The sequence below is a fragment of the Uloborus diversus genome, chromosome 6 (assembly GCF_026930045.1).
Source record: "Uloborus diversus isolate 005 chromosome 6, Udiv.v.3.1, whole genome shotgun sequence".
Lineage (NCBI taxonomy): Eukaryota > Metazoa > Arthropoda > Arachnida > Araneae > Uloboridae > Uloborus > Uloborus diversus.
Window position 1 is genome coordinate 81,049,576 of NC_072736.1, and position 27,008 is coordinate 81,076,583.

Sequence of the window (27,008 nt, forward strand, 5' to 3'; positions counted from 1 at the left end):
GTGGTTATTGGGAATTTTCACTTCCGTGAACTCTAATTTCAGAAACGTAAATTGATGTAAAAAATAAGTGCACATGTTTTCATATTCTTAACATGAGCTGACTGCAGCAACTAAGAAAAAATATCTTTCCCTGAAAAATTTAGCTATTAGCAGTGGCGGATCACCGCATAGGCGCATGAGGCGATAGCTGGGGCCTCTAGCAAAGCAGGGGGCCTCCGAGTCGCGAAGTGTTACTTACTCCAAACCAAAATTTTTTGCTTTAGGATTTGTCATGGAAAGTCATAATTTTGAGTGCAAAATGCTCAAAACTCATGGAAATTGATAATAATGGATTTTAGGCGCGGGTTGATTGCTCCCAATAGGGCCGCGTCTAAGGGGGCCCCAGGCTTCAGGTGCCTTTGTTTGGATTTTTCCAGGGGGAAAAATTGTTCGTTTAGAGGATTTGCAATAGGAAGTAATAATTTTGAGTGGAAAATGTGCAAAACTTAAGGAATCGACAGTTATTTTATGCGCGGGTTTGCTGCTCCCAATAGGGTCCCCCGCTTCTGAAGGGGCCCCAGGCTTCAAGTGCGTTTGTTTGGATTTTTCCAGGAGAAAAAATTGCTTGTTTTGAGGATTTGCCATGAAAAGTAATCATTTTGAGTGGAAAATGCTCAAAACTCAGGGAAATTGAGAGTTAGTCATGAATTTTAGGCGTGGGCTGATTGCTCCCAATAGGATCCCCTAATAGGATGGTTCCCAATAGGGCTGCGTCTAAGAGGGCCCCAGGCTTCAGGTCTCTTTGTTTGAATTTTTCCAGGAGAAAAAGTTGTTCGTTTAGAGGAATTGCAATGGAAAATCACAATTTTGAGTAAAAAATGCTCAAAACTTATACAATTGTCAATTTGTCGTGGATTTCAAAATATATTTGTTTCTTTCCTCCGTAATGCTTCATCAAAACAAACAGCATATTTCGTGTTCCACCGTAGCCATCACTTTTTCTGAGATCGGAGAGTTCCCGCTTCTTTGTTCAAGGTCGTGTGTCCCCTAAAGAAAGTGGGGTGTTAGATAAGAAGTAACAAAAGGAAAGGCATTTTTATGGCTCAAGTTTCACGCTAAATGCAGACTCGGTTGGCCTTGGAAAATCGCCGGGAGAACTTCTGTCCGATGTCCGGTACATTTCAATCCAGTTCAGTACTACAGTCAGTGAGGATCTATAAATATTGGACCCCTTGCAACAAAATCTGTAGGGCCTCAGAGACCAGCAGTGCATAATTGTAACATTAATAAGTCTCAGTGCTAGTTTTTTACTTTTTTTTTTTTAATTTCTTGGGCCGTAGTTGGTCCCCGAAAAGACCTGGTGCACCTCCGCACTGCGGGGTCTGCGTGTGCGCAGATCCAGGCCTGCCGGCAGTTGCACCTTTTTGCCCCCTAACATCAGCAAAGAAAATCTAAAATTGCGTTTTTAAAACTACAAGTTTAAAATTTTTCCGGGGGGGGGGGTAGAACCCCCGGACCCCCCTCTCTCCTTATCTTCCCTATCCGATTAGATGTTCACTCCCTCTCTCCTTTTTTTTTCTGGTCAAGTGAAAACCTCTCACTCTAAATAATGTTTCTCTCAGGTTGCGCCACTGAATTACGCGCAATGGAAAACAGGGTAAAGCTGGGATTTCGCTAGATGTCCGAAATCGGGGCTCGGATCTTACCCCCTGCACTACGGAAATTACCAAAAAAAACCCGAGAAGACAAAATATTTCGCAGTCACGTTTTTTTTTTTGTCAGAAATGTCGTTGCTTTTCCCTTTTAAATAAGAATAACTACCTCCCCCCTCCCCCCAAAGCTTGTTGATTCAAAAAAAAATATAAAAAAGTTATGATTTTCTGCATTGTAAATATAGGAAACCATATCATTTTCGTTGTGTCAATTAGAGGGCCTCCGGATCAGGTTGCGCCTGGGGACACAAAATCGCATGATCCGCCACTGGCTATTAGGCCTGTATTAATGGAAAATTCTTCACCTCCGTGCCAGACCCTTATCAATGTCATTATTTTTGAGGTGAGAATAAATGATGGAGGGGAAAAATATCTCAATTTTAGACAATCTACTAAACTTCTAAATTACCATTGCATTCTCAAATTTACGAATTTGGAAATATATTAATACTATACCTACAATTTTTAACACAAATTTGAACTAAAAGGATGACTGAAGTTTAAGCCTTACTTTAATTAAGAGAGCTTAATATTAGATTAAAAACTAATAGTTAAAATATGTAATTGTTTGCACATTTAACAAAACTAGTCCTTTGATATTAAATTGGTTTCTATTTTCAAACACAAGCTTCTTTTTTTTTAAAAAATATCCGTGAACAAGGTATGTTTTTATTATTATTTTTAATAATTTATTTATGAGTAAAATAATTGGAATTCAGGCGATCTTTTGTTTATAGTTACTTCTAGTAAGTAACACTTTCATGTAAGACTAAAAAAAAAGAGAGGCTAAAAATCTTTTCACTCAAAAGTTACACATTCTGGAGAATGATCCATTAACCGGAGGGATGACCAATGAGGAACCGGTAACTATGTGTTCAAAACCTTCTGTGAAGTAATAGTTTCTGGTTCCTAGTCTATTTACTTTGCTTCCTTTCATTTTTCGTTCATTTGTCGTTTGGTTGACATTGGTTAATCATTCATTTCTCTTTTTATGCGCTGATGAAGGGGATTGCATTTGATAGCCCCGAAACAGCTGTTTGCTGAGCTTTTAACTTTCCTTTAAATGCTTTTTTTTTTGTACTTTATATACGTTGTGTCATTTTACTTATTTGAAAATATGTTATGCATATATGTTGCCTTTCAAAGAGGTACAAAGTTTTTCCTTAACTTTATGAATATAAATGAAGATGACAGAAAGTTAGCACTTTATTGGAAATTAATTTCCAATAGCTAACTTTCAAATAAAGAGCACTTTACTTTTGAAGCTGTCTTTTAATTCTTTTGCCTTCATATTCATGTTCAAGACTCACAGCAATATTTATTTTTAAATTGAACTCAATTCTTGGGAAAGTTTCATTGTTATGAATTCTTAACAATTAGATTTAGCTGTCTTTTACAGAATCAAAACATAATAGAGTAGTAACTTAAAATTGAGTATTTCCGAAACAATCCTGCTCAAAATTTTACTAAATTTTATCTTTCATAATGAACAGAAACAAGAACAAAAACTGCAAAAATTCCAATAATAATGGGAAACAGTCGAATATGATGCATCTCTCATACTTTCCCGCTCAACAGATTTATGAAGAAATATTGAGAACATATTCAAAAGAAGTCGATCCCAGATGCGTAGTGTATCTGACATCAATCTTGGAGTATTTTGCCTTTGAAGTTATTGATATGGCTGGAACTGTTACCAGAGCAAGAGAAGGCACAGAAATAACAAATCCAGATATTATGGCAGCGATCGAAAGTGACCATGCGTATCGAGAACTTGTACATAAAGTACTTAAGTAACTTGTTTGAAAATTAACAACAAATGTCAATGTATACTTTTGTCTTCTGTGTTTTTACTGTAACAACATTATGACTTCAGAAGATAGGAAAATATTCGTGCTCCTATTAAATTAGTCCAAAGTTTTGCCAACTGTTTGGGGTGAAGTTATGCATAAATTTAAAAAGTAAGAGACGTTGATTTTAACAATTATTAAATTCGTTTCAAACTTTTCTAAAGAATACAGATATTGGTATCTGGGAAAAATCTATTTTCACTTCTTAAATAGTATCTATTGTAGACTACATTCGTTCGCATTTTTTTACCACGCTCTTTGAGTTGATGTTGCTCTGATTTTTGATATAACCATGACGACTGTTTTTTTAATATTTATCTAGAGAGCGAAATTTTCGTCGTCAAATCGCCTACGATATGATTTTATTCATATTGTTTTTTCAGGGTTTAACTCAAGCACATTTTACATTAAAAATAGGGTTTTTTCTGTGTGTAGAATGATTTTTCAGGAAAAAAACACACATGGGTCATGCTTCAAAAAGTGTAACTTATCCGTCCCACCCCTTTTACGATAAAGCTTTAAGGGACAATTCATTTAACAATGTTTTTTAATTTCATCAAAAGTATTTCTATGTAAACCAGTCAGCGATGTTTTAATAATAATAATAATACTTATTTTAACATATTTTTTGGCTCACAGCACGTGAATTCTCACCTCCGTGGCATGTCCCACACCTGGTGTGACTGTTTATGTTGCTTAATAATAATTTGTTTAATTAAAAGTATGTATTAATTTCTTTATTATTCCTTTTGCAAGTGTCTCAATTATTAATTATTTAAGTATATATATATATATTTTTAATATTGTGTTTTAATTCGTTTTAGTAGGATAAAGAATTATGTCACGCAATAAATTCTCACCTCCGTTACCCATGCACAAAAGGCCATTTCTCATAAACAGATGGCAGTAATGACATCACATTTTATTTCCCATAATACAAGAGAGCCTCCTTGTTTATTTTCAGCCATAAAGAAGTTGTGAGATTTTTGCTGAAAAACGAGAATTTGCTTTAAAAACTAAGTGTGGTTCTCGAGAATTCTCACCTCCGTGAATTTGAATTTCAGGGTTGTAAATTAATGTGAAGAAAAAAGAATTGCACATGTTTTCATATGCTTAACATGTGCAGATTGTAGCAACGGAGAAAAAGAAAAATTCCCTGAAAAATTTACTCATTAGGCCTATACTAATGGAAAATTCCTCACCTCCATGAATATCACCACCGTGACAGACCCCATCAATGTCATTATTTCTGAGGGGAGAATGAATAATGGAGGGGAAATGCATCATTTTTAGGCAGTCTACCAAAATTATAATTTACCATTATATTGGAAAAAACATTAATTCTATATTATTTTTTAACACAAATTTGAATTAAAAGGATAACTAAAATTTAAGCCATACTTTAATTAAGAGAGCTTAAGATTATATTCATACTAATCATTAAAATAGCTGATTGTTTGCACAATTAACAAAAGTACAACTTTGACCTCAAATTAACCTCTGATTTCCAACACGAAAAGTTTTTTTTTTTTCCGTCAGCAAGGTATTTTTCATTTTTTTAAAAAATTCGTGAGTAAAATAATTGGAAATTAGCTGGGTCACAAGGGCACCCATATGCAAAATTTTAAGGGAGGGGGGGGGGGCTCGATATTTTCCCCATGGTTTAGCAGGATATTTCACCCGTGGAAACCGATTTCAGTACAGATTAGAATGATTAAAATTTGACATTTTTAATAAATTATGTATTAATGGCTGGAGAAGAAAAGTTTTTACATTTTTACAAAGAAAAAAGTACTAAAAGCAAAGAAATTCTAATTTCTAAGGGGGGGGGGCTTGAGCCCCCACTTGACCCCATATAAGCGCCTATGCTGGGCCATTGTTTATTTAAAAAAAAGAAGAAGAAAACGAAAGGTTTTGAAATTGAAAAGTATTTTCGTTCAAAAGTTACACTTTCTAGAGAATGACCCGTATATGCGTATTTATAGATGAACTGAAACAGCAAAACTTCATCTAAATGCATAATTTTCAGATAACTAATTCCCATCATTTAAGCTTGGTAAGAATTAAAAATACCCAACGTTATACGCGATAAATAATCTTTATGATAAGTGTTCTGTTGGATATTGGACTCAAAAATATTTATTACCGCATCCTAATTACCATTTCTGTTTTTTTATGGATGTGCCTCGTATTACTTCTTCTAGAAAATCACCAATCACAATATGATGAGTGCAAATTTCTTGGCCATTTTTATTAAATTCCATTTGTATAAACAAGAAACTCAACGAGTGGTGTTTTATCGAAATTCGCGATTGCGAAAAACATAATCTGAATTCAAGAGGTCAAATTTCAAATGATTTTAAACTTTATTGCCTTCACCTGTTTGCATGATTTAAATGGTTTTTTTTTAAATTTTCATTTAAAATAATTTGTCAAAAGGAAAATTGTAAACAAAAAGAATGTATTTCCCCTGTAACCATTTTTTAATCCTCTGTAACAATTTCGAACAATTTCAATAACTTAAACTGAGGCTGAACTGTTTCCAGGGTCCTATAAACCACATCTGTGGTAGGTACGGGGGGGGGGGGGGATCCTGAGTTGTAATGTATGTACACCTGCTACTTTCAACTGATGAAATAGAACTATCTATTGGTTAGAATTAATATTTCGGAATAGGTATTTAATTATAAGATCTATGATCAATTTTCAACAAAACTACATGAAATTTCTTAAAAAAATACTAAAACTTAATTTTTTAAAAATCAAAAACCAAAAAGTACCGGAAATTTTATCCCACAAAAGGCTTCGTACACTTTAAAAAATGTCTTTATATTATTGAATAATCTAACTTTTTATTAAGTTATTATTTAGTAGAATATCATGCAGTACCAACAACACCTTTTAAACGTCTGGGAATAGATTTCAATTTTTTTTCTTCCCTTTTTTTTGCGTAATTTTTGAGTAAGTGTTCAACCACACTCCGAGTCTTACTGTTTCTAGCTCTATTTTCGTTTCAAAGCCGTATTTTCGTAATCTAGCCTCCAGATATCTCTAAATATGTTACATTAAGTTCAAACCTGTAGATTGAAGGGGTATTTTCTAAACTTTAGGACAATTTTTGAGGCACTAGACGCTAAGGTTGAAAACCGTGTGCTTCTTATCGTTATCTTGATAAAAAAGCAAAGTTGTTTCCGACAACCAAATGTTTGGCTAAGAGTTTAAAATTGGTCTTTAAAATATTTAAATGAACAGTGTGATTAATATTTTCATCAAAAAATTCCGAACTACCAAGTCCTGGTTCTGATATGCACCCTCACACAGCGGCGTAGCGCAGGTTTCTGCCGCGCGGGGCAGGCACCAAATTCACCGTCCCTCTTACATTGTCCTGCTATATGCCTCCCCCACCAAAAAAAAAAAAAAAAAAAAAAACAAAACCGATATGTTTAATATTTTACAGAACGAAAACAAGATTATATTATCTAAAACATGTTTTATATTTTAATATAATCTTACTGTAACAGAAAATACTGTTGATCGAAAAATTCTAATAAATATTTTTCAAAAAATATTGCATTATGACAGATAATATTTTTAACCCCCAACACACAATGGAAGGGGGTGATATTTTTTTTTATTTTTAAAGTTTGACGTGTCTGTATATCTGTGTGTCTGTCTGTGGCACTGTAGCGCCTAAACGGATTGACCGATTTTGAAAAAAAAAAAAAAAAAATGTTCGAAAGGAGAGTTGATCGAGAGTATTCTTAGCTAGGTTGCATTTTTAGATGACATTAATTAACGAAGATATTAATTGAAATCCTCTAAAAGGTTTTTCGTGATTTTTGCAGTGAAAACATGGTTAAAAATTTTAAAATTTAATACCAAAATAAAGAAAAAAAAAATCCGCGTCTGACAGAATGCGTTTGGAACTTCCATATTCAATAGAATTCGAATTATAACGTTTTTTCAAAGCAGATTTCAATAAAGGCTAAGCCATTATTCACGCGATTGATAACGAATTCATTTTTGGCCAAGATGGAAACTAAAAGCAATGTTTAAAAAAAAAAATTCTGTTGCCAATTTCTAGTTAATAGCAAATTAAATACTGGACATTAATTCTTAAAAATATAAGGCTTTTAAAAGGATTTTCAAATTTCCTTCTTGATTCTACAGAAGCGACTCAGTCGGGGGGGGGGGGGGGGGGGGGGGGGTTTGAATTTTTAATTATTCCTAGATAAAAACATTTAAAACATGATCTAAACGTGTGTATACTGGTAGTTTTTCTTAAACCTTTTATTGAAAAGAAGGAGGGAAAAAAATTATAAAGTATTTTATCGATACATTTTTTCTATACTTGAAAAAAATTTTTCTTCTTAACCTAAAATTTTAATTTTCTACTTTTCATCAACGGAAATTCTTTATCACACTATCAATTTCGATTGTATCAGTCGTTTCTGCAAAATGTTGTATAAAATGTCGTTTTTTTTAAAATGACACCCTGAATCCGAATATGCAGGCTGCGTACCCGCACACTTCGCAGTGGGAGAGGGGGTGGCACGGCCTTAACTTGTCCAACGGCCCAAGTAACTGAAGAAAAAAAAAACTAGCACTAAGACTTATTAACGTTGCAAATATACACTGCTGGTCTCTGGGGAGAGGTCCTGCAGATTTAGTTGAAGGGAGTCTAAAATTTATAGATCCGAACTTGCAAATATGACCACTATTTCCCCTTATTACCCACCACGTTATGAAATTCTGGAGATCAACCTTTTCCCCCTCCCAATTTTTTCTAAGCCAGTATTTTTATTTGGAGTGGGAGGGAGCATTATATTAATTAACATTCTTCTGGGGGACTAAATAAAAGAAAAGTTTAAGAAAGATGAGCATTTGTAGCAAGGAGGGACCCTCAGGCTGGTACTCCCCCCCTAAAATATTTAAAAAATCATCAAAACGATCTGTTTTTTCTTTTTTTTTTTCAGTTTGTCTTCGATTGTACGTTTCGATGTAAAATCCAAGTATGGGCTTCACTTCTATGAGCTCCATGTCCGAAAGAAAGTTCAGGTTGAAAAAAAAAAGAAACTAAAAATAAATATAAATAAATAAATAACTAAAATCAAATTTTTATAAATTTTAAAAAATAATAAATTTTGAAGCACCGTATATTTCATATAAGTCGCATCACAAATCTTCAGTCACAAACCTTCCCGGATTATGCATATTTATTGAAGTTACGATCCCACTGAGTATTACGGATGAAATTAAATGTGCCTATAATTTAGCAATAATATCTTCTTTATATAAATAAAACACAAAATCCAAATTTATATGTACGGGGTAAATTCAGAAACTACTGGACTGATTTTGTCAAAATTTTTAGTTTATCTAGGTTAGTGCTCGGAAGGTTTATAGACATTTTCGGAAAAATATCGATGAATAGTTCTTTTTTTATTGGAAATTTATTTTTGGACCCAAAAATGGCTCTTTCTACCAGGGCCGGACAAGGTCCTCTAAAAGAGCGCCAACCTTACTCTCAAAGGACCAAAAAAAAAAAAAAAAGACACAAAGGCGCACAAGTTCAAAGGGCCAAATAAAAATATAAAAAAGTTGCACAAGTCTGAGGGAGCAAAAAGAAACATGCACACAGGTTCAAGGGGAGGGCACAAAGAAAAGAAAACGAAGACGCACACGTTCGATGGCACAAATGAAAAAAAAAAAGGTTCCAGGGCGAGGGGGGGGGGGGAGGATGCTCAGGGTTGAGAGTGAAAAAAAGAAAGAAAAAACGGAAGCGCTCAGTAGATAAAGGACGCAAAAAAAAAAAAAAAAAAAAAAAAAAACCGAGGGCGCACACGTTTAAGGACGCAAAAAAAAAAAAAAAAAAGAGAGAGAGAGAAGGCGCTTAGGTTTAAGGGTGCAAAAAGAAACAGGCGCACAGGTTCGAGGGGAGGGCGAAAAAAAAGAGAGAAAACAACCGAAAGTGCACATGTTTGGTGGCACAAATAAAATAAAATAAAATGAAAAAAAGAAGCTCAAGCTCCCTCAAAATTGTGTCAATTCATTTACATTATTTGTTTATTTTTGGCGCCCTTGAACCTGTGCGTCTTCGTTTATTTTTGCACCTTTAAAACCTGTGCGCAAATTGAACCTCAGTTCTTTCGTGGTTCTTCGGTAGTTGAGGTTGGCGCCCTCTTGGGGAACCCAGTCCGCCCCTGCCTGCTTGTCGATCTTTGTGATTTATAATCCTCTCCAACGAGATTGTCCTCTCTTTTCTCGTCTTTTTATGTCAGCACCAGTGATAATGGTCCGCATGCATGTCAGCATCCATTATTTCGTGCTCGTGCCTCAACGAGAAAAATTTCCTGAGACAAGTTAGAACTGAAGAGTAAAAAAACAAAAACATTTTGATGTTGATTTAGTGATATATCCCTAGCAAAGCGCCAAGTTAATTTAAAAAAAAAAGAGACTTTTCGATGTTAATGTAGTGTTACAGAATTTGCCGCCTTAGCAAAGTACCGCCCGGGCGAGTGCCCCCTTTGCCCCCCCCCCCCCTACGCTACGCCACTGCCCTCACACCTTCACTGTCCTCATTAACTGCTCCAACTAAGTTCTTAAGATTGAGTTCCTAATTTTTTCTTCTATTTACAATTCTACAATAATTTAAACAAAAATGCTGAATTCATTTTTATCTGTAAGTAAGACGTAATTTCAAAACCTTTTGAGCTTATTTATCGTTGATTTCGTGACGAAAAGCGTAAGCTTTCTGTTTTTCGCACGGCCAAGAAAATTTCTGCGGGAAGAGGTCCTATTTAATCCAGCTAATCAGAGAACTTGGTGAACAATTTTAGGTAAAAATTAAATGTAAAAATTTTCATTTAACTCGGCAGAAACTTTTACAGCACTCAAATGTAAGTTTTTCATAATTTTTTTAACTGTAAATCTCCGATCACGCTATGTCAAAACTTTGCCGGTTGACCTTTTCTTACCTTGTTTTCGGTCCGCTTATTTTCTTTAAAGCATTTTATCATGCACTTTACTATAGATTGGAATAAATTAACCAATTTAGAGACATTTCAAACCAATTTACCACTAATATGAGGAAAAAATTCAAATTTCAATTTTACGAATACCAGCCATTTTAAAGTAATAAGCACAATATTAAGGAATAAATAAACAAAAAATTAAAGCCAAATGAATTTAAGGGTCAATACAATGCAAAAATAATAAAAAAACGACACATGATAAATTTTAATCCTGAATTTATTCGAAAATATTTGAGTGTACGAAGACTTTTGTGGCGTATTATTTCCCTGTCTCTTCGTTTTTTGACCCATTTCAAAAAGAAGATCCGTCAATATTCTGAAAAAACTACAGGGTTTTATTTAGAATGACATAGGAATGATGTGAAAAAATATTGGTCTTCATATTTGAATTCAGTTTTGCGTTATTTCGATTTTACTAAAAAATTTCAAAGTGTACGAACACTTTTGAGAGCCACTGTATAATGTAGCGGAACCTTGCAGTTTAATTTTCGCCCACTTCCTGACCTCTGACTCGATTACAATACAATATTGTATAATCAAATTAACTTATTTTTTGGTTATTTTATTCCTATTATTTGAAACAAATTAAAAAAAAAGTTAAGCAAAGCTGTGGAACATTTTCTCACTACGGAACATACTTCACATTCAAAGATAATTTTTTACTTTTTAGTTCATTTTGCAACAAGAGCGTGTTTATTTAGTTTATTAAACTTTTTGATTAAATTTGTGATTTTTAAGTTTTTTTTTAGATGAATAATTAACATAACTTTAATAAAAATTACCTGATAAAACTACCGTAAGCATTACGTGCTCTAAGAATACTCCATTTTCGGTTCGTATTTTTTTAAATTGGGCAAATGCGTAAAAAAGAACGTCTAGAATGAGTGAAATTATTGACCAAACTTTGCAATAAAACTACACCAGGTAAGTCAAAATTAATTATAGCGATTACAAAAGTCGAAAACAATTTCATGGCAAAAAGGTAATTTATGAAATTACCATAGAATGCGGACGGAATTTTAAAATTTTGTATACATACGTCATGGACAACGTCATGGTCACACGAACAACATCTAGGCTTTAGTCCATTTCACGCTATCCATTTTGAATCACTTGTTCTGTCACCGACGCAAGCGGGGGGAGACAGACTCGGTGGCTAAACCTTTTCAGCAAGGATCAAAGTGTATGCAAATTCGACTTGAATGCATAAAAAACATAATAGTCCTCCACAATATATTTCTAAACTTTATATCGTATTTTAAACAACTAATCGCAGTAAAAAGTAGTTTAAAGGATAGATTTCTTTTAATGTGAAGATTCCTGAATCAATCATTTTGTGTATTGGAAGCATACGGAAATTAAATTTTGGACCAGAAAACATTTTTTAATATTACAGCAGGGTTACTAAAATGTATTATAACTGCATGTAAATATAACAGTTAAACTAGTTATGCAAGTTATGTAAATATAACAACGTTTGACAGCTTAAAATAAAAGTTTGTATTTTGCCTCTTGTTAACGTACTCGTAGGCGATTGTTGAAGGCCCTAAACAGCCAAGTAAGAATTTTTGTTTTGTCGCTTTTCAATGACGTCATCAGTCTTAGGGCCATTCATAAATTACGTAAGGCTCCAGAGGGGGAGGGGGATTACACAAACCTCTACATACCCTTATTTAGCGGCAGGGAGGGGTCAAACCCATTCTTATGTAATTTCCCAAATCAATATTTTATATTAGAAATCACGCGGTCTAGTGGTTTGGAAGAAATAATATTTTATTTTCTTCTGGAAGGTAAAAACCGTATTAGGATGAGCTATTTTTTACTTGTTTTGCAAAGAATGAATAATGTAAAAAATATTATTTTTAAATAATATCGCATCATATAATGTATTTGAAAATAAAAATCTTTGGTTTTCGTCAAACTGGGCGCTTTAGTGTAACTGATCATTTTCTAACAACATTTTATTATTTTGAAAAACGGAATGGAATTTTACGTAAGGAGAGGGGGGGGGGGGTGTTGAAAAATCTTACGTAACCTTACATGGGTGGGGGGGTGGGGTCAAAATTGCCCAAATCATACTTACGTAATTAATGAATGGCCCTTTATCTCGTAAACCTGTGCTGAGGTCTTGTCTTTTAGGAGGTATTGGCACTGCTCGGAACCAGGGGCTCTGGAGCAGTATTTCTCAGCTTCTTTTGATCTGTGATCCATCTATTTTTATTCAGTTCACAATGTGTGTACAGTATTTAGTTACAGTATTAATTCTTAGGATTAATTTATTGGATGTATAATATGATTCTTGTAACCGTTATTTTTCATCCGACCATGCGCTCGTTTAGGAATATTCCATACATTAAATATTTTGGCCAAACTGTTGCTCCAGTTTTTACCTTCGGTTTTTTAGTTAAATACCATAAAGTAACCAAAATGCATCTAGAGCTTTAGAACATTAATAACTCGTTCTTTGCGCAATAGCACATAAACAAAACTGATTCAAAACTACAAGAAGAACAAAACATTTTATTTACAGTTTAACAGTAAAATACAATACATAAAACAGGAAATATGACTAAAACACTTTTTTTTCCTTAGCCTTCATGCTTTCGAAAATGTCTTCAAATGTAACAGAAGTTCCAACACTTTCAATCACACATAATGAACAAAGATAAATATTAACTCGCAGCTCACGGAAAAGCAAATACTTTATCAAGCTTTGTTCGCAGCGGCTGGGAACGAGGATTGGAACATTCAGAGAGATTCTCAGACCAGCCGAATTTCTTCTCTTGTTTTTTTCGACCAATCATGAGCTTAGAGCAGGAATTAGTAAATAGAGGGAACAAGTCCAATCATTGGCTTAGCAAAAGCTGACCCAAAGATCCCAAGTCACGTGACTCAACAACGACGAATGGTTGGCACGTTTCGCGTGAAACAAGCGAAAGAAACCCGATTTCTTCCAATGCTTTGCTTTAAAAACGATCACGTGACTTGGAGTCTTGGCTTCACGAATTAGTCTTCACTCCCTCCATTTTACCTCTTCTCAATGGTCATGAGGGCAAAATCGAATTCGATTTACCAACTTACCATCGAACTCGTCACGTGATCGAGTCGAAAACGGTATGAAAATTAATCTGAGGCGTATAGAATCGGACTGAAATGTTTTAGGAAAAGCTTACAATAAATGTGGGAAAGTCTTGCTTTCCTTTCTTGCAATTTGATGATTTAAATGATGAACGCACAATCAAATGACATCAATATTACAACAACGGTCTAAAACGCTACGATACTATTCTAAATGCTATGATTTTCTTTCATAAGTAGTATTAATTTTTTTCTGTTTCAAATACAATTATGTAACAACAACTGAAAAACATCACATGTCATCAGTTCAAAACATTTTTCTACACAATTAAACAATCTTCTAAAGTAAGACTAGAGTTTCGACATCTAGTTATCCGGCCTATCATTTCAAAGCTTTGCAAAAGTATAAAAAATTTCCATTTTTATCACTCGCAAAAGCCACTTATGCGAGCATTGGAATTGCTCTTTCAGAGAAATTATAATTCCTGCCAGATCCACTCAACCTTTAAAACCTTCTTTCAAATGTTCTTTACAATAGATAAAGAGTTAAAAATACGTAAGGAATCCGATTTTTGATGAGAATGCAAAAATCCATTTGATAAAAACCTCATCAACTCTCTACTTTGAGTTTCTATCTCACAGATTCAATCTTTCTCTTAAATCTGCAATTTTTAATAGTTCTTTCATTTGTATTTTCAACCCCTCTCGTCTCGTGCTCGATGCCTTTTTAGAACAAATATTTTTTCCCCTCTCTTCCAATCGCAGTTCTGGAACTTGAACACGACACGTTGCGGTGATATCAGAAATTAGCCTAAGAGGTAAAACATTTCAATTTGAAGCGGGCTAATCAGATGTCTCATTAGACGGGTAGTATGCTAGGAAGCATATTTTATCTCTTCCAGCAGCCATTTTCCAGAGACTGCAGCGTCCCCAATAGTTTATTTGAAGTACTAATGGGGATGCGTATGGCACCTCGTCATTTGCAGTCCTAATGAAATTCCCAGAGTTGCCATTCAATTATTCACGTGCCACCATAAAGACGCGGATATCTATTTTGGCGCTTGATAATTTGTAACGCCCAGTTTCCCACCCGATAAAGGAACCTGGACTCTCCAAGATGCGAAATTGCACTAGGAATTTAATTTATCCAAGAGTGTCTGAACCAAACAGGCACTCAAGGAATATTTAATATGCCACATAATCATGTGACATGGATGCTGACGGTTTTTTACATCCAGAGAATCTACCGACCAAGCATTTGGGCGGTCACGGGTTTGAAACAGTGACCAAACGCGGAAGAAGCCAACGCCAACTCACTACGCTTTCCAGCCAACTTGGAACAAACATACCTCTGAGAAATCCCTGGAATATTTGCACGACCGTGAAGAAAAAATGTCCGGACATGTTTCGGTAATTCTGAAGCAGCACAGCTGTCTTTCTTTCATAAATTCCATGAAGATGAAGCAGTTGCGTGATACGTCTAGGAACAAAGCTCTTATTGAAAAAATGAAATGTCCTTACAGCAGTGACAAGAATGCTTGTCACTGATGTATCTTTTGTGAGAAAAGTTTCTTGAACTCCATCACGTTTTCTGAAGAGCAAGACTTTTTTGGAAACAACTTTGGCATAGTTTCCTACTCCTTCAGATCGCTTTGTTGGAATAGAACTCGCAAATTACAACTTCGTAGTTTCAGAAGGGTACACAAGGTAAGTCGTCATCCATCCTTTTCCCTTGATGAAAATTTGGCCTCTGCACTGTACGTCATATTTGCTACTCTCCTTCAAAATAGCAGCCACCATTTCGGTTACCTATGAAAAGGAACAAACTTTTTAAAATTCATAAAAACATTTTGATCTATCATTTATTTATAATACTACTAGTGGTACCCGCACGGCTTTGCCCGTAGTTGAAAATTAAAAAGTCATACGGTTCGCCTGCATATTTACAGATAATGGATGACGAATTTCTCGCCAATTGGCTATGTTCGGTCGCTCTCCCATTCCACGTCACGATAATTTCGTAATTTACTCGTCCATCTTATGATAATTTTGCTCCGGAAAATGTTCTTAAAATTAAAATAGAAAAAGAATAAAATCGAATTTTCGGAAAATCGCTTCGAGGTGCACACCCCCATGCTAAACTTTGCCAAATTTCACGAAAATCGGCCGAACGGTCTAGGCGCTTTGCGCGTCACAGACATCCAGACAGAGAGACTTTCCGCTTTATTATTAGTAAAGATATACAAAAAAAAAAAAAAAAAACCCTTGCAATAGGGGAGGGGTTGGAGGGGTACAAGGAAGGCTTTATTGAAACGCCACCACCAGACAGGGCAGAAACTGTTGCCTCCATCATTTCCGCCTCTCCGCTTTCACTTTCATTCTCTTAATCACCAATATGACTTTTCTGTGCTATGTTTCCTTAGATTGTCACACGTATACTCTTTATTATTATTATTACTAATAATAAAGCTGAATGTCTCTCTGTCCGGAGGATGTCTGGATGTCTGGATGTCTGTAGGATATCTGTAGGATGTCTGTGACGCATAGCGCCTAAACCGTTCGGCCGATTTTCATGAAATTTGGCACGAAGTTAGTATGTAGCATGGGGGTGTGCACCTCGAAGCGATTTTTCGAAAATTCCATGTGGTTCTTTTTCTATTCCAAATTTAAGAACAAAACTATCATAAGATGGTTAAATTACCATAACGTGTAACCGTAACATGGGCACAAGCCAATTGGCGAGATACGAAATTATCATAACGTGTAACCGTAACATGAGTACAAGCCAATTGACGAGAAAATTCACAATACATTATTTGTAAATACAGGCGAATCAAAAGACCTTTTAATTTTTCTGTTACGGGCGAAGCCGTGCGGGTACCACTAGTAATAATATAAAGGTGAAGAGTTTTATTTGTTTGTTTGTTTGAACGAGCTAATCTCAGGAACGACTGGTTCGAATTGAAAAATTATTTTTTGAATAGTCCATTTATTAAGGAATTATAGGCTATAATTTACATTGATATTTCAATTAGAAAAATAAGTTATTCAATGTTTTACGTGATTTTTTGCAGTTTTCAATACTTCTTACCCAATAGATTGCCGGACCCTGAACCGATTGCGCCAGGGGGGGGGGACTTTTCGTACTAAAATGTACGAAATTTAATTTTAAATATGATGAAAAAAAGGTTTTTGCAGACAGAGCTATTTTTGTACTTTTTAAAATGAATTTTCGAAAAAAAACCCCTTTTTTTCGCAATTTTTCCTGGGTTTAAATTTTTCTAAACTCATCCCACAAAAGGTATAAAGACATCTTTTCTAAAATTTAACTATGTATTAATAATACACTTTTAAAAACATTTCACCTTCTTCAGAAAAAAGAAAGTTTTCAAAAATACGCAATAGTTTTTTTTTTACATTTTTTTTTTATGCGGAGTACGGCACGACTTCCAAGCATAGCTGAAGTTTTCGCAATCTTCAATTTACGATGGCCATTACGTCAGGAGCACGTGAACCAACTGCAGCGTTTGCTTTTGCTTCTTTTTTTCCATTTATTAGGAATTTATTCATTCCACCCCCCCGACGTTTTGCTGTTGTTATTTGACGTTATATATTTGTGTGCATTTGATTCAATAAAAGCAGTGAGTTTTTTTTTTTTTTTTTGTCTTTTGCACACTATGGGGAACAGAGAGCTTCTTTTTTGGTGCTATTTTAATTAAAAAAATAAAGCGCACGGTTTTTTACTTAATCTTTGTTTTATATACATAGAGAAAGATTGTTAATTACTATGAGAGGTAGATATGTATAGATCGTATAGATGTATCGATAGATAAATGTAGAGGTCGATAAAGGTAGATGGTCAGTAAGAGATAGGCCGTATTTAAGGAACTTCAACGGGTGATCCAATGCCCCTTCCTCCCGACTTTGAAAAAAGAGGACGTGCTTTTTGTTATTTTCCGACAAAATGGGCAATAAGAGTTTCCCTCCCCCTCCTTTGGGGTAGGGCTCGACCGATGGCATTTTTTGGCCGATGGGCCGATGCCGATTGTTGGCCGATTGTTCAAAGATGGCCGATGGCCGATGGCCGATAGTTTTCTTCCAAATGGCCGATTGCCGATGGCCGATGGCCGATGCCGTTGGCCGATGGCAAAAAAAAGTTTAAAAAAAATAATTTGAGTTCTAATATTTTTAATTCAAATTATGTTTTTCGGAATCACGAGTTGCGACAGGACCCTACTCATTGGAGTTATTGTTTCTAGAAACTGCTCCTTTACCCCCAAACCTGCCCTTCTCATGGGCGTTTACGTGTGTATAGTTGTGTGTGTGTGTAGGCTTGTGTGTGCGTAGACCTGTGCACACACGTAGGCGTGTATGTCTCTGTGTGTGTAGGTGCTTGTGCATGTGTAAGCTTGTGTGCATAGACTTGTGTATGGACATAGGCGTGTGTGTGTGTGTGTATGTGTGTGTATGAGCGTGTGTAGGACATGGACGCCACCGACCAGGAGAAGTGGATTTCGGGGGACATTGCTCAGGACCGGAGGAGCCGCGCCTGCGGAGGACGATGGGCGGGAGTGCGGCAGAGGGAGGCGGGGGAGGGGAAATAAAATCATCGTAACGTCAAGGACAGTCAAATGAGAACAATAAGCAATCGCGATTGCTCAAAAAAAATCTATCAGAAATAAATTGATAAGAATGACAGGGATTTGAAAGATCATTTTTTTACTACAGAACCGCTACCACCAACGCCTCGGAAGAGTTTCTGAATCTACTTCAGCACTTCTGAAGAAAAAATTCAAAAGACCCTTTGATTTCCGAATTATGTCACCATTCAAAACGTCTTTAATCAATTTCTTACATTAATATTCTAAATTCTTCCTAAACGATAGATGAAGCTTGAAAAAAAAAAAATCTCTAATTTTAGGAATGGTGTTAGTTTTAAATAACTAAGCAGTACAACTAGAGTTTAATTTCAGAAATTGAGGGAGTGAGAGGAGGGGCAGGCAAGTGTTCTCGGAAATACAAAAAATAGTCATAAAAATAGAGTTCAAAACAATCATAAACATTGAGCAGAAAAACCCTTTTAAAACTTGCACCCGAGTTTGTTTTGACGTGCAGTGGCGGATTTAAAATTTAGCAAATGTTGCAATTGCGCGAGAGGCCCATAACCATTGGGGCACCGTAGAAGTTACAAAAATGCTTATGATAAATGTTTTAGAACTTCTGTGATAAGAGAAATAGGGCCCCAAAAAGGTATTTCGACGGGCCCCAAACTTGTAGCTCCGCCGAAGCAATACAGAAAAGACTGCATTACAGTGATTAATGTTACAAATATCGAAAAATTAAAAATTACCGCCGGTTTACGGGAATCTAACAAAATGAAACAAAACCAGTTTCGCCATCTCATATTTGTTTCCATCGTCTCAAATTCAGCAATATATCACCAAATGATCGTCAGTCTGAGACGCTATATCAGTTTTCCATTGAAATAAGTAGTTAATAGCCACAAAAAATGAGTAAATAGGCTTTTTAGAACACTCGATCGAAAACAAAAAGGGAAGTGCACAACTGGAACGTACGCACACCCCATATGCGAAAATTTAGCCTTCTACAGCTTACCATTTTTGAGTTATGACTTATGAGAGATACATACGTACATCCAGCCGCAAGAAACAACGCAATAATTAACACGTTTGGTACCTGAATGCAGTATTAAAAACTCTTTCAAGGTTGACTAAAACAGAAATTCATACTGAAATTTAAGTAAACAATTTTATATAAAAACAATAACTCCCTTTACTTTGTATTAAAAAGTAAAACAACCAAGGTCCTTATTTTTCAAAAACATCGGCCAGTTCCATCGGCTTTCCGATGTTTTTTAAGGCCGATGGGTCGATGTTTCCTGCAAGTTAGCATCGGCCGCCGATGCCGATGCCGATGGCTAAATTGTTGAACCATCGGCACCGATGCATCGGCCTAGCCGATGCATCGGTCGAGTCCTACTTTGGGGCTGCTTGCATAGAAAGGCGAACCACCTGGTTGCAGCAGGCGGATATCTTTTTATGTGTTTTGGCAAATAGTTTTAAATTCCAAAGAGACTTTTTGAAAAGGTGTGTATGTGTATTTATTTTAGTTGACGAAAAATGATCACTACACATCAGAAGGGAGGGAAGGGGAGGGGCGTGGATTTTTTTATTCAACGGACTTTTTTTAAATTCTTAGCACGGGCATCGCCGAGCAGGTACTGTTAGTTAATTATATGCCATGTATAAATACTTTTGAATATCAATAATAATGCAAATATTTATTGATATTCAAAAAGTGGATACATTTTATTTCATTCATTTTTTACAGTATTTAATTGAACTACTGGAGTTGATACTGGCTTACATATTGCACTCCGGTATGGAAAGTAACGCAACACAAAAAACAACATGGAGTGAATGAAGGTTTTACATATTAGTAGTTTTAACTGATTTTGTCTCAAATATTGCAATACGCTCAAAACCATTATGATGTGATGTTTACTGGCTAGGTTTTTCTGTCTAAACTAATAACGCATTAAGTTCAAACATTTTTCTTATGAAATTTTAATGATTTCTTGCTATTGATTATATCATTTTAACGCCACCACGCACCAGTTACGTAAGCTTACTTTGTACGAGTGTTGTGGCAAGAAAGAGCATTAAATTTTGATTTTAAATCAATAGTTCGTATTCTTTTTCAAAATTGTAAGTTGTGTCTCTTTCCTTGTCGGGGTGCGATATTTTGAAATCTAAAAATATAATAACTTAACCAGGGCTAAAATTCTAAGAAAAAAGCGCACGGGTCGTATTTTCTACAGAACATATCACGGCACCATGCCATGTTAAAATTGGCACTTTTCATGAGAGCCAAACACACTGAATATAATTTTTCCCCACCTGATATGCGTTTAGTTATTTTTAATGTTTTAATTTTTATAGATAACTTTAAGAGTAAAAAACGATCGTTTGACGGAGTTATAAACAGTAGCTTTTTTTGAGTACTACAGCAAACATCTAATTTGAAAAACGCGATTTTTCACATTCGTTAGTTTGGCATGGTGCCGACGATTTATTCACAAAAAAATTAGTCCGAATGATTTTATCTTACCCCGGGCTGTAATTCAGCAAGAGGGCGGTTGTGTAATGAAAAATATCACTAATTAATGATGTTTGTTTGACAAAGAAAAAAAAAGTTTGAAGTTGAAAATTAAATGTAAATCATAAAGGCAAATATTTTCAAAGGGAAGCAGTACTGGAATGTCGTTCTGGGTCTACTTTTCTGCTTCGGCACTGCACAAGAAATAGCGGCAGTTATGGTTAATAGCAGCATTCCTCGTCACTGTGTTCTGATTGCCAGTCAAGTTTAAAAATTCAAAGTTTCAATTTTCAAAAGTCAAGCATTAGTAAGCAAATAACAAATTAAAATAATAAAATAAATACAGGAGAAAAAGACAGAAAGATTGGCTCTAACAGAGACTGGTAGCAGAAGAGTATTGGTTTTATACAGGAAGGTAAACGAGATGCAATTTTAGAAGAGTGGTCTCATTGCTCTTTTTCGATTTGAATGATAAAGGATTAACAATTTACATCCCGATACTAAAAGCGACGAAACATCCGCTTCAACGGAATAATTGTTCACTCCTGTTTTAATGACTTAATCCCATTATGATTCAGGTAAAATCATCGAGAGGAGTTTGTTGAAGCGAGGGGAACACTAACTATATATATGTGTTGTTGTTGTTTCTAATACGGTGAAATTCCGTTACAATGAATAGAAATACAACGAAATTTCCATTTCAACGAACTACATTTTCAGTCCCTATATAACTGCCATTACATTATTTGAATTCCATTACAACGAAATTTCTGCTACAACGAACAAAATTTGTGGTCCCTTGAAGTTCGTTGTAACGGAATTTCACTGTAACACTCGGTTGTTCGAGTAGCGAATGCTGTTCCTTTTAAGGCAGTGTTAAGGCAGTGCTTTCGTTTTATCGAGCACCATTTAGGTGGAAGTCCGAATTGCACTCCCAGACAGCACACGATAGATGGACGCCCCATCTATCAACATTTCGATAATTTAGAACCTTACCATTAATCTGATTTATTATCCCCAAAGGTATTTATGCACACGGAGGACTTTATGGTCAAGACATATTTAGCGTGCCCCAGTCATCATCAGTGAACACGAAAGATCTTCGACCGTCTAGAATCGAACTCTGTTCCAGCATAGATGGACGATAGATGTCCCATAGTGACAGCACACGATAGATGGATGCACCATATATAAACATTTCGATAGTTTAGAATCTCACAAGGAACCGAACAACTCTCGATTTAGAACCCCCAGAGGTATTGTGGAGTTTATGATATATTTAATGTGCCCCAGTCATCTTCAGTCAACACGGAGGATCTTCGTCTGGCTGTCATCGGACCCGGGACTCTCCATAGTTACGAGCTCGACGCCTTACCGATCAGGCCACCACGCGGCCCCCAACCAAGTGTAAAAAGTTTATCCGCGAGCAAAAACTTCAACTACTTACTTGGATGGCACCGATGACGCCTGTACTGTCCATCCTGCTGGCAATATTTACCGTATCACCCCAGATATCGTACTGAGGTTTCGAGGCTCCAACCACTCCTGCAAGAACCGGCCCCATGGCAATTCCTAAATTTAATGGCAGAGGAGAAAGAATCAGGTATTTTGAATAGAATTGTGCAGTAAGTATAGAATTGTGCAGTTTACACTATGTAAAAATGATTCGTACGTCCGGCACTGTCAGGACAAAATGTGCAAACCAACCGAGATAGGTAGCTTGATGCAATCGAACCTCGCTAATCATGCTACCCGGATGACATGTCACAACCCACCGGATGTTACGCTACGTTTGTTTAATTTAGTCCTATATATTTGGAATTTAAAGCTTCTATATCTTTTCATAGATAGTCCAAGTCCTCAGAAATGTGTGTAACTAGTGGCAGATCTTCGATTTTTTCGAGCGGGGTAAATTTTGAAATTGCCACCCTTGCCTATGTTTTATCAAGAGATTTTATATCGCTTCACGACGGAAAAAACCACAGAAGTGAGGTGAATTTGCATCCCCCCCCAGAAGTTGCCGCATGGCCTCCCTTTTGCCGCCCGGCAAAAGTCATGGCTTGTTTCCCTCTAGATCCAGCACTGTCTCTGTTCATATGAACAAATACATCCTAACCAGCTTAAGTCCATTTCACAATTAAATACACTTAATAACACTTTTTCTAAATGGGGCCTTCTAAAATTAACAGTATCCCTTATATCTCAATGTGTCACAATGGTCACAGCCACAAAGTGACATTCCTGTGACGTCTTGCAGGAGCAACACTGACGCACTTGTGACATATTTCCTAAGACTTCACTGCAATGACTAATTTGTGACCGTTCACTTTGTGGCATGTAGAAGTCACTGCAACGTCACTTTGGAACGCTTTCAGGCACTGACATTCGCTGCAACTTGGTGACGACTTTTAAGCCACGTTTCGAGACTATTAGGACCCTATGTGTACGTCAAGTGATTTTTACGTAAGGGTTTCATTTTACTCACTTTGATATTAGAGATATAGTCTGCCGTGGGCAGATCAATGGCAGTATCTGCAAAATTTCCATTTTTTTTTTGCATTTTTTATATTTACTGTACGTTAGCTTCGTTGTACATTGTACAAGCTTGTTCATTTGTATTTACTTACAAATACTTTTGTAAGTAAATACAAATAAACAACTTTTGTTTAATAATTACTTTTGTACTTACTGAATATAGCTGCCTTGCCTTTAATATTCGAGTTGAACCGAACCATTGTTTCGGTCACTCGTCTGGGCAGAGCTAATTCTGTATTAGCTACCAGTTTGTTCAACATTCTAAGCATCCTTAGGAGGTTTTCCGCTTCCAGCTCAGTCACTCCTATGCCGGGCTGATGAGTGCTAATAAGCACGAAACTGCTGTCCCCGGCTGGAATTTACTGTTAGTGGAGAATCCAAAGCGTTTTTCTCCAAATATCTCAAAAACTCATTTCTGCAGATACTGCCGCTTACTTGCCCACTGCAGTAGTATACTGAAATTTTTAAATGATCAATAGCGCTTATGTTATCTTACCGATCCGTAGGTGAAATTGTTGCCACGTGTGACAGTTGATTTCTTGTAAAGCTTCCATAATTGTCATTGCGAACTTCGCCATCACTAGGACATTATGGGTACCATCTTCTTCTGGTCCAAAACTCTAATGACAAGCATAAAAGTTTACAGATGGAAAACAGTTCATTAATTCATCAGATAGATTTCAGAAAAATGATGCAATCAAAAATTTGTTTTATAAAGCACTAGCAAAAATACCCGGCGTTGCCTGGGTCAGTAATAATTATGCGAAACAATCGTTACTTGCTCTTGTTTTCTGTTTTAAGCGAAAGAATTTAAAACAAACCTTTTTGACGTGATTAAAAATCGAACTTCTTCTTTATTCATTAAACTAAAATAACAATAAGTATAAAGAACAAAATAGTATTCAATTAGAAACGAAAGCACGACATTTAAGCATACACAAATTTGACAAACTTCCGAAACATGAAATTAAACTTTACATGTTTAAAAAGATTTATCTGTTAGTACTTTTTTTTTTTTAAATCTAAAACCTTCTCTGTGTGGCTATTGATGTACGAACTGTTTTAAAAAATGTAGCCGTCCGTGTTCCCCTTACACTTGCTTTAGTTATTTTGGGAAATTTCAATTTTTGTGGGCACTTGGTGCAGTTTAAAATCTTACCAAATTTGCGAGAATCATTTTGGGACACTTTCGATAATACTCCACCTCCTTGCTAATTTTTATTATAGAAATATTGTTGCCAGATGCTGAGACACTTTAGGTCAAAAAAAAAAAAAAAAAAATGGTGCTAAACGGTTTCATCCGAAATGTTTCCAAAATAAGTAGTAAAATTTGGCGATTGTTTGAAATCGTGCAAAAAGAAAAATTAATGGAAATTTTTGTGCGGTTTATGGATTTGCCTAATTTAGTTGCGGAATTATTTTTACACAGTATTTTTTTTTTTTAAGTATCTTTGATTGGCGATATTTTGTTTATATGGTGAAAGCTGAGAAACATTATTACGTATCTTTGGGCTCAAAAACAGCGACAGTGGAAAAAACTGCCAAATGCATCAGCTACTGAAATCTTTCTGAAAAAATTCTGGCGATATTTCTGCTGGTTGGTTGGATATAGTGAGCAAGTGTCCAATCAACATAAATAATAATAATAAGCCATTAATTACATAAGTTCCGTTTAAAAGTAAAATGATCAGCCAAATCCATTTATTTTTAGTCAATCTTGTGGAAAAACGTTACTTTAAGAATTGACTTGAGAAAAGCCTCAAAAAGTCAGACGAAACGCAAAAATATTTAACAATACAACAATTCTTGGGAGTTGAGATGACACACTAAATAATGACTTGGGTTGATGAAAGCCTTCGAACAGGGAACAAAAAAGCTCATAACTCGTTTTTTATACAACTTAGAAACTTCGAACAGATGCTATCTTCAGCAGAAAAATTGGCGCTTTCGATGGACATATAATGTTAATATGTGCACGTTTGTTTCCACCCCCATATTGGGACATTTATGCGAAAATTGGGACTAAAATTGGAATAAAAGGGAACTATCAATCGAATTTTTTTCGAACTGATCTATAAACCTTCCCAGTACCAAACTGAACAAACGGTGAAAGTTTCAGCCAAATCTGCCGGGTAGTTTCTGAGATCTTAGGGAACAAATTTACCAAACTCCATTTTTATATATATAGATAAGCTTATATTCAAACTAGAAAGTCGCCCGTCATGGTATGACGGGTGAAAATTTGCTTCTATGTACATTTGAACGCAGCGATTGCTTATTTGGTGCTATTTTGGTAGTTTAAGTTAAATTTGGTAATTTAACCCTAACTCCAGTGGATTAAACATTAACTTCAGTAGATAGCGGTCATTGTTGACCATTTTTACGTTTCTTTATTCTCCAAAAATGACAGTCGTACCAGTAAGTCAGTTAAGTCACCGGATTTAGTTCAGCCTTGTCACGATAAAGCATTTCCCTGTATGTTAAACATTACCTAAACATATTATCAAACTATCATGCCGTGGCGCGAGTTTTATTGTTGAAACACGCGGGTTACTTTATCATTGGCTATTATTTATATGAGGATACAAGCAATAATGGGCATAAACTATCTGCTGATATCCTTTAGGTATCCTTTAATTCTCCTTAAAGCCAGACTAACGTAAGTCACACAATCACTACCGCAAACTACCGATTATCCGCGGAATAGGGTGGCACGGTAATTGCGGATAAGCAAAGTTGCGGATAATCCGCAAATTCGGTAAAAACGATGCTTCTGTATGCAATGGCTTAAAAGATGAATTACACTCATATACACTTAAACTTTAGTTAAAATGATAACAGCGTGTGCAAAACATGCATGTAAAAGCTAAAAGAGGATTGCTCATTATTACAAACAGATCACACACTTACGCGAGCAAATCGTGCAAACAAATGAACTGCAAAAGATCAAGTGAATTTACTCCAAAAACGCAAAAGGGAGTGAAGAGGACGTTTTCAAGACTGGTCCGGTCACTTGCTTACGCACTTACGTAGTGTAAACGTAAACATCAGTAAGTAGGGTAGATCTAAAAAATGTGTAAGTAGTGTAGATCAAAAGCAGTAAGTAACGTAGATATTAAAGTTAAGTTCCAACTAGTCAAGTTTTAGTGATTTTGGAAGGTTTAGTGTCAGGGAAGATAGGGGGGAAAAAGAAATAAGAATGTCTAAAAATAGATGTTGCCCTTATTTTGTAAAAAAGTGCGCAGTTATCTTCATTCAGTTCATCATCGCCGCTTTTTTCAATAATTATTATTATTCTGAAAGTGCGAAGGGCCGCGGATAATGCACCACACGGATATGCCGTCTTCAGATAATCGTACTTTGTAGGAGAACGCTTTTAAGAAAAATCCGATACGTCGCTGATTATTTCCGGGCAACGCTCCGGAATTTCATGCGTTTCCGTCACTTTCCTGTTAAACAGAAGTATATAGGAGAAAGATTTCTAGAATCGTTACACGTTTCGAGAATGCAGACATCTCACTGCTGTAAAAAACATCTTTAGCTACCAGCGTGGAAATGCACTCTAACTTCTTTTTTAGGCATTTCGTTTTTATGTTCTCCAGTTCTTTTTTAGGCGTCTCGCCCTCAGTTTTGCTATAGTCCTTCCGAAACGACTGTGCAACATTCAGACGGCGTCCGCACATCCCGTCACCGACGTACTT

The 27,008-nt window shown here is 35.8% G+C and overlaps 1 protein-coding gene across 1 annotated transcript in view; it reads right to left on the reverse strand.

Annotated features, from left to right (window-relative positions):
- Window positions 1–13,083: 13,083 nt before the first annotated feature.
- LOC129223995 (adenylate cyclase type 2-like) overlaps window positions 13,084–27,008 on the reverse strand; it is a 92,815-nt gene continuing 78,890 nt past the window's right edge. Inside the window, exons 22-24 of the mRNA XM_054858388.1 lie at window positions 23,804–23,927; window positions 22,220–22,344; window positions 13,084–15,462 (exon numbers count right to left, since the gene is read on the reverse strand). Coding sequence (XP_054714363.1) covers window positions 15,328–15,462; window positions 22,220–22,344; window positions 23,804–23,927 — 384 coding nt within the window. The 3' untranslated portion in view covers window positions 13,084–15,327. The remainder of the gene's footprint in view (window positions 15,463–22,219; window positions 22,345–23,803; window positions 23,928–27,008) is intronic.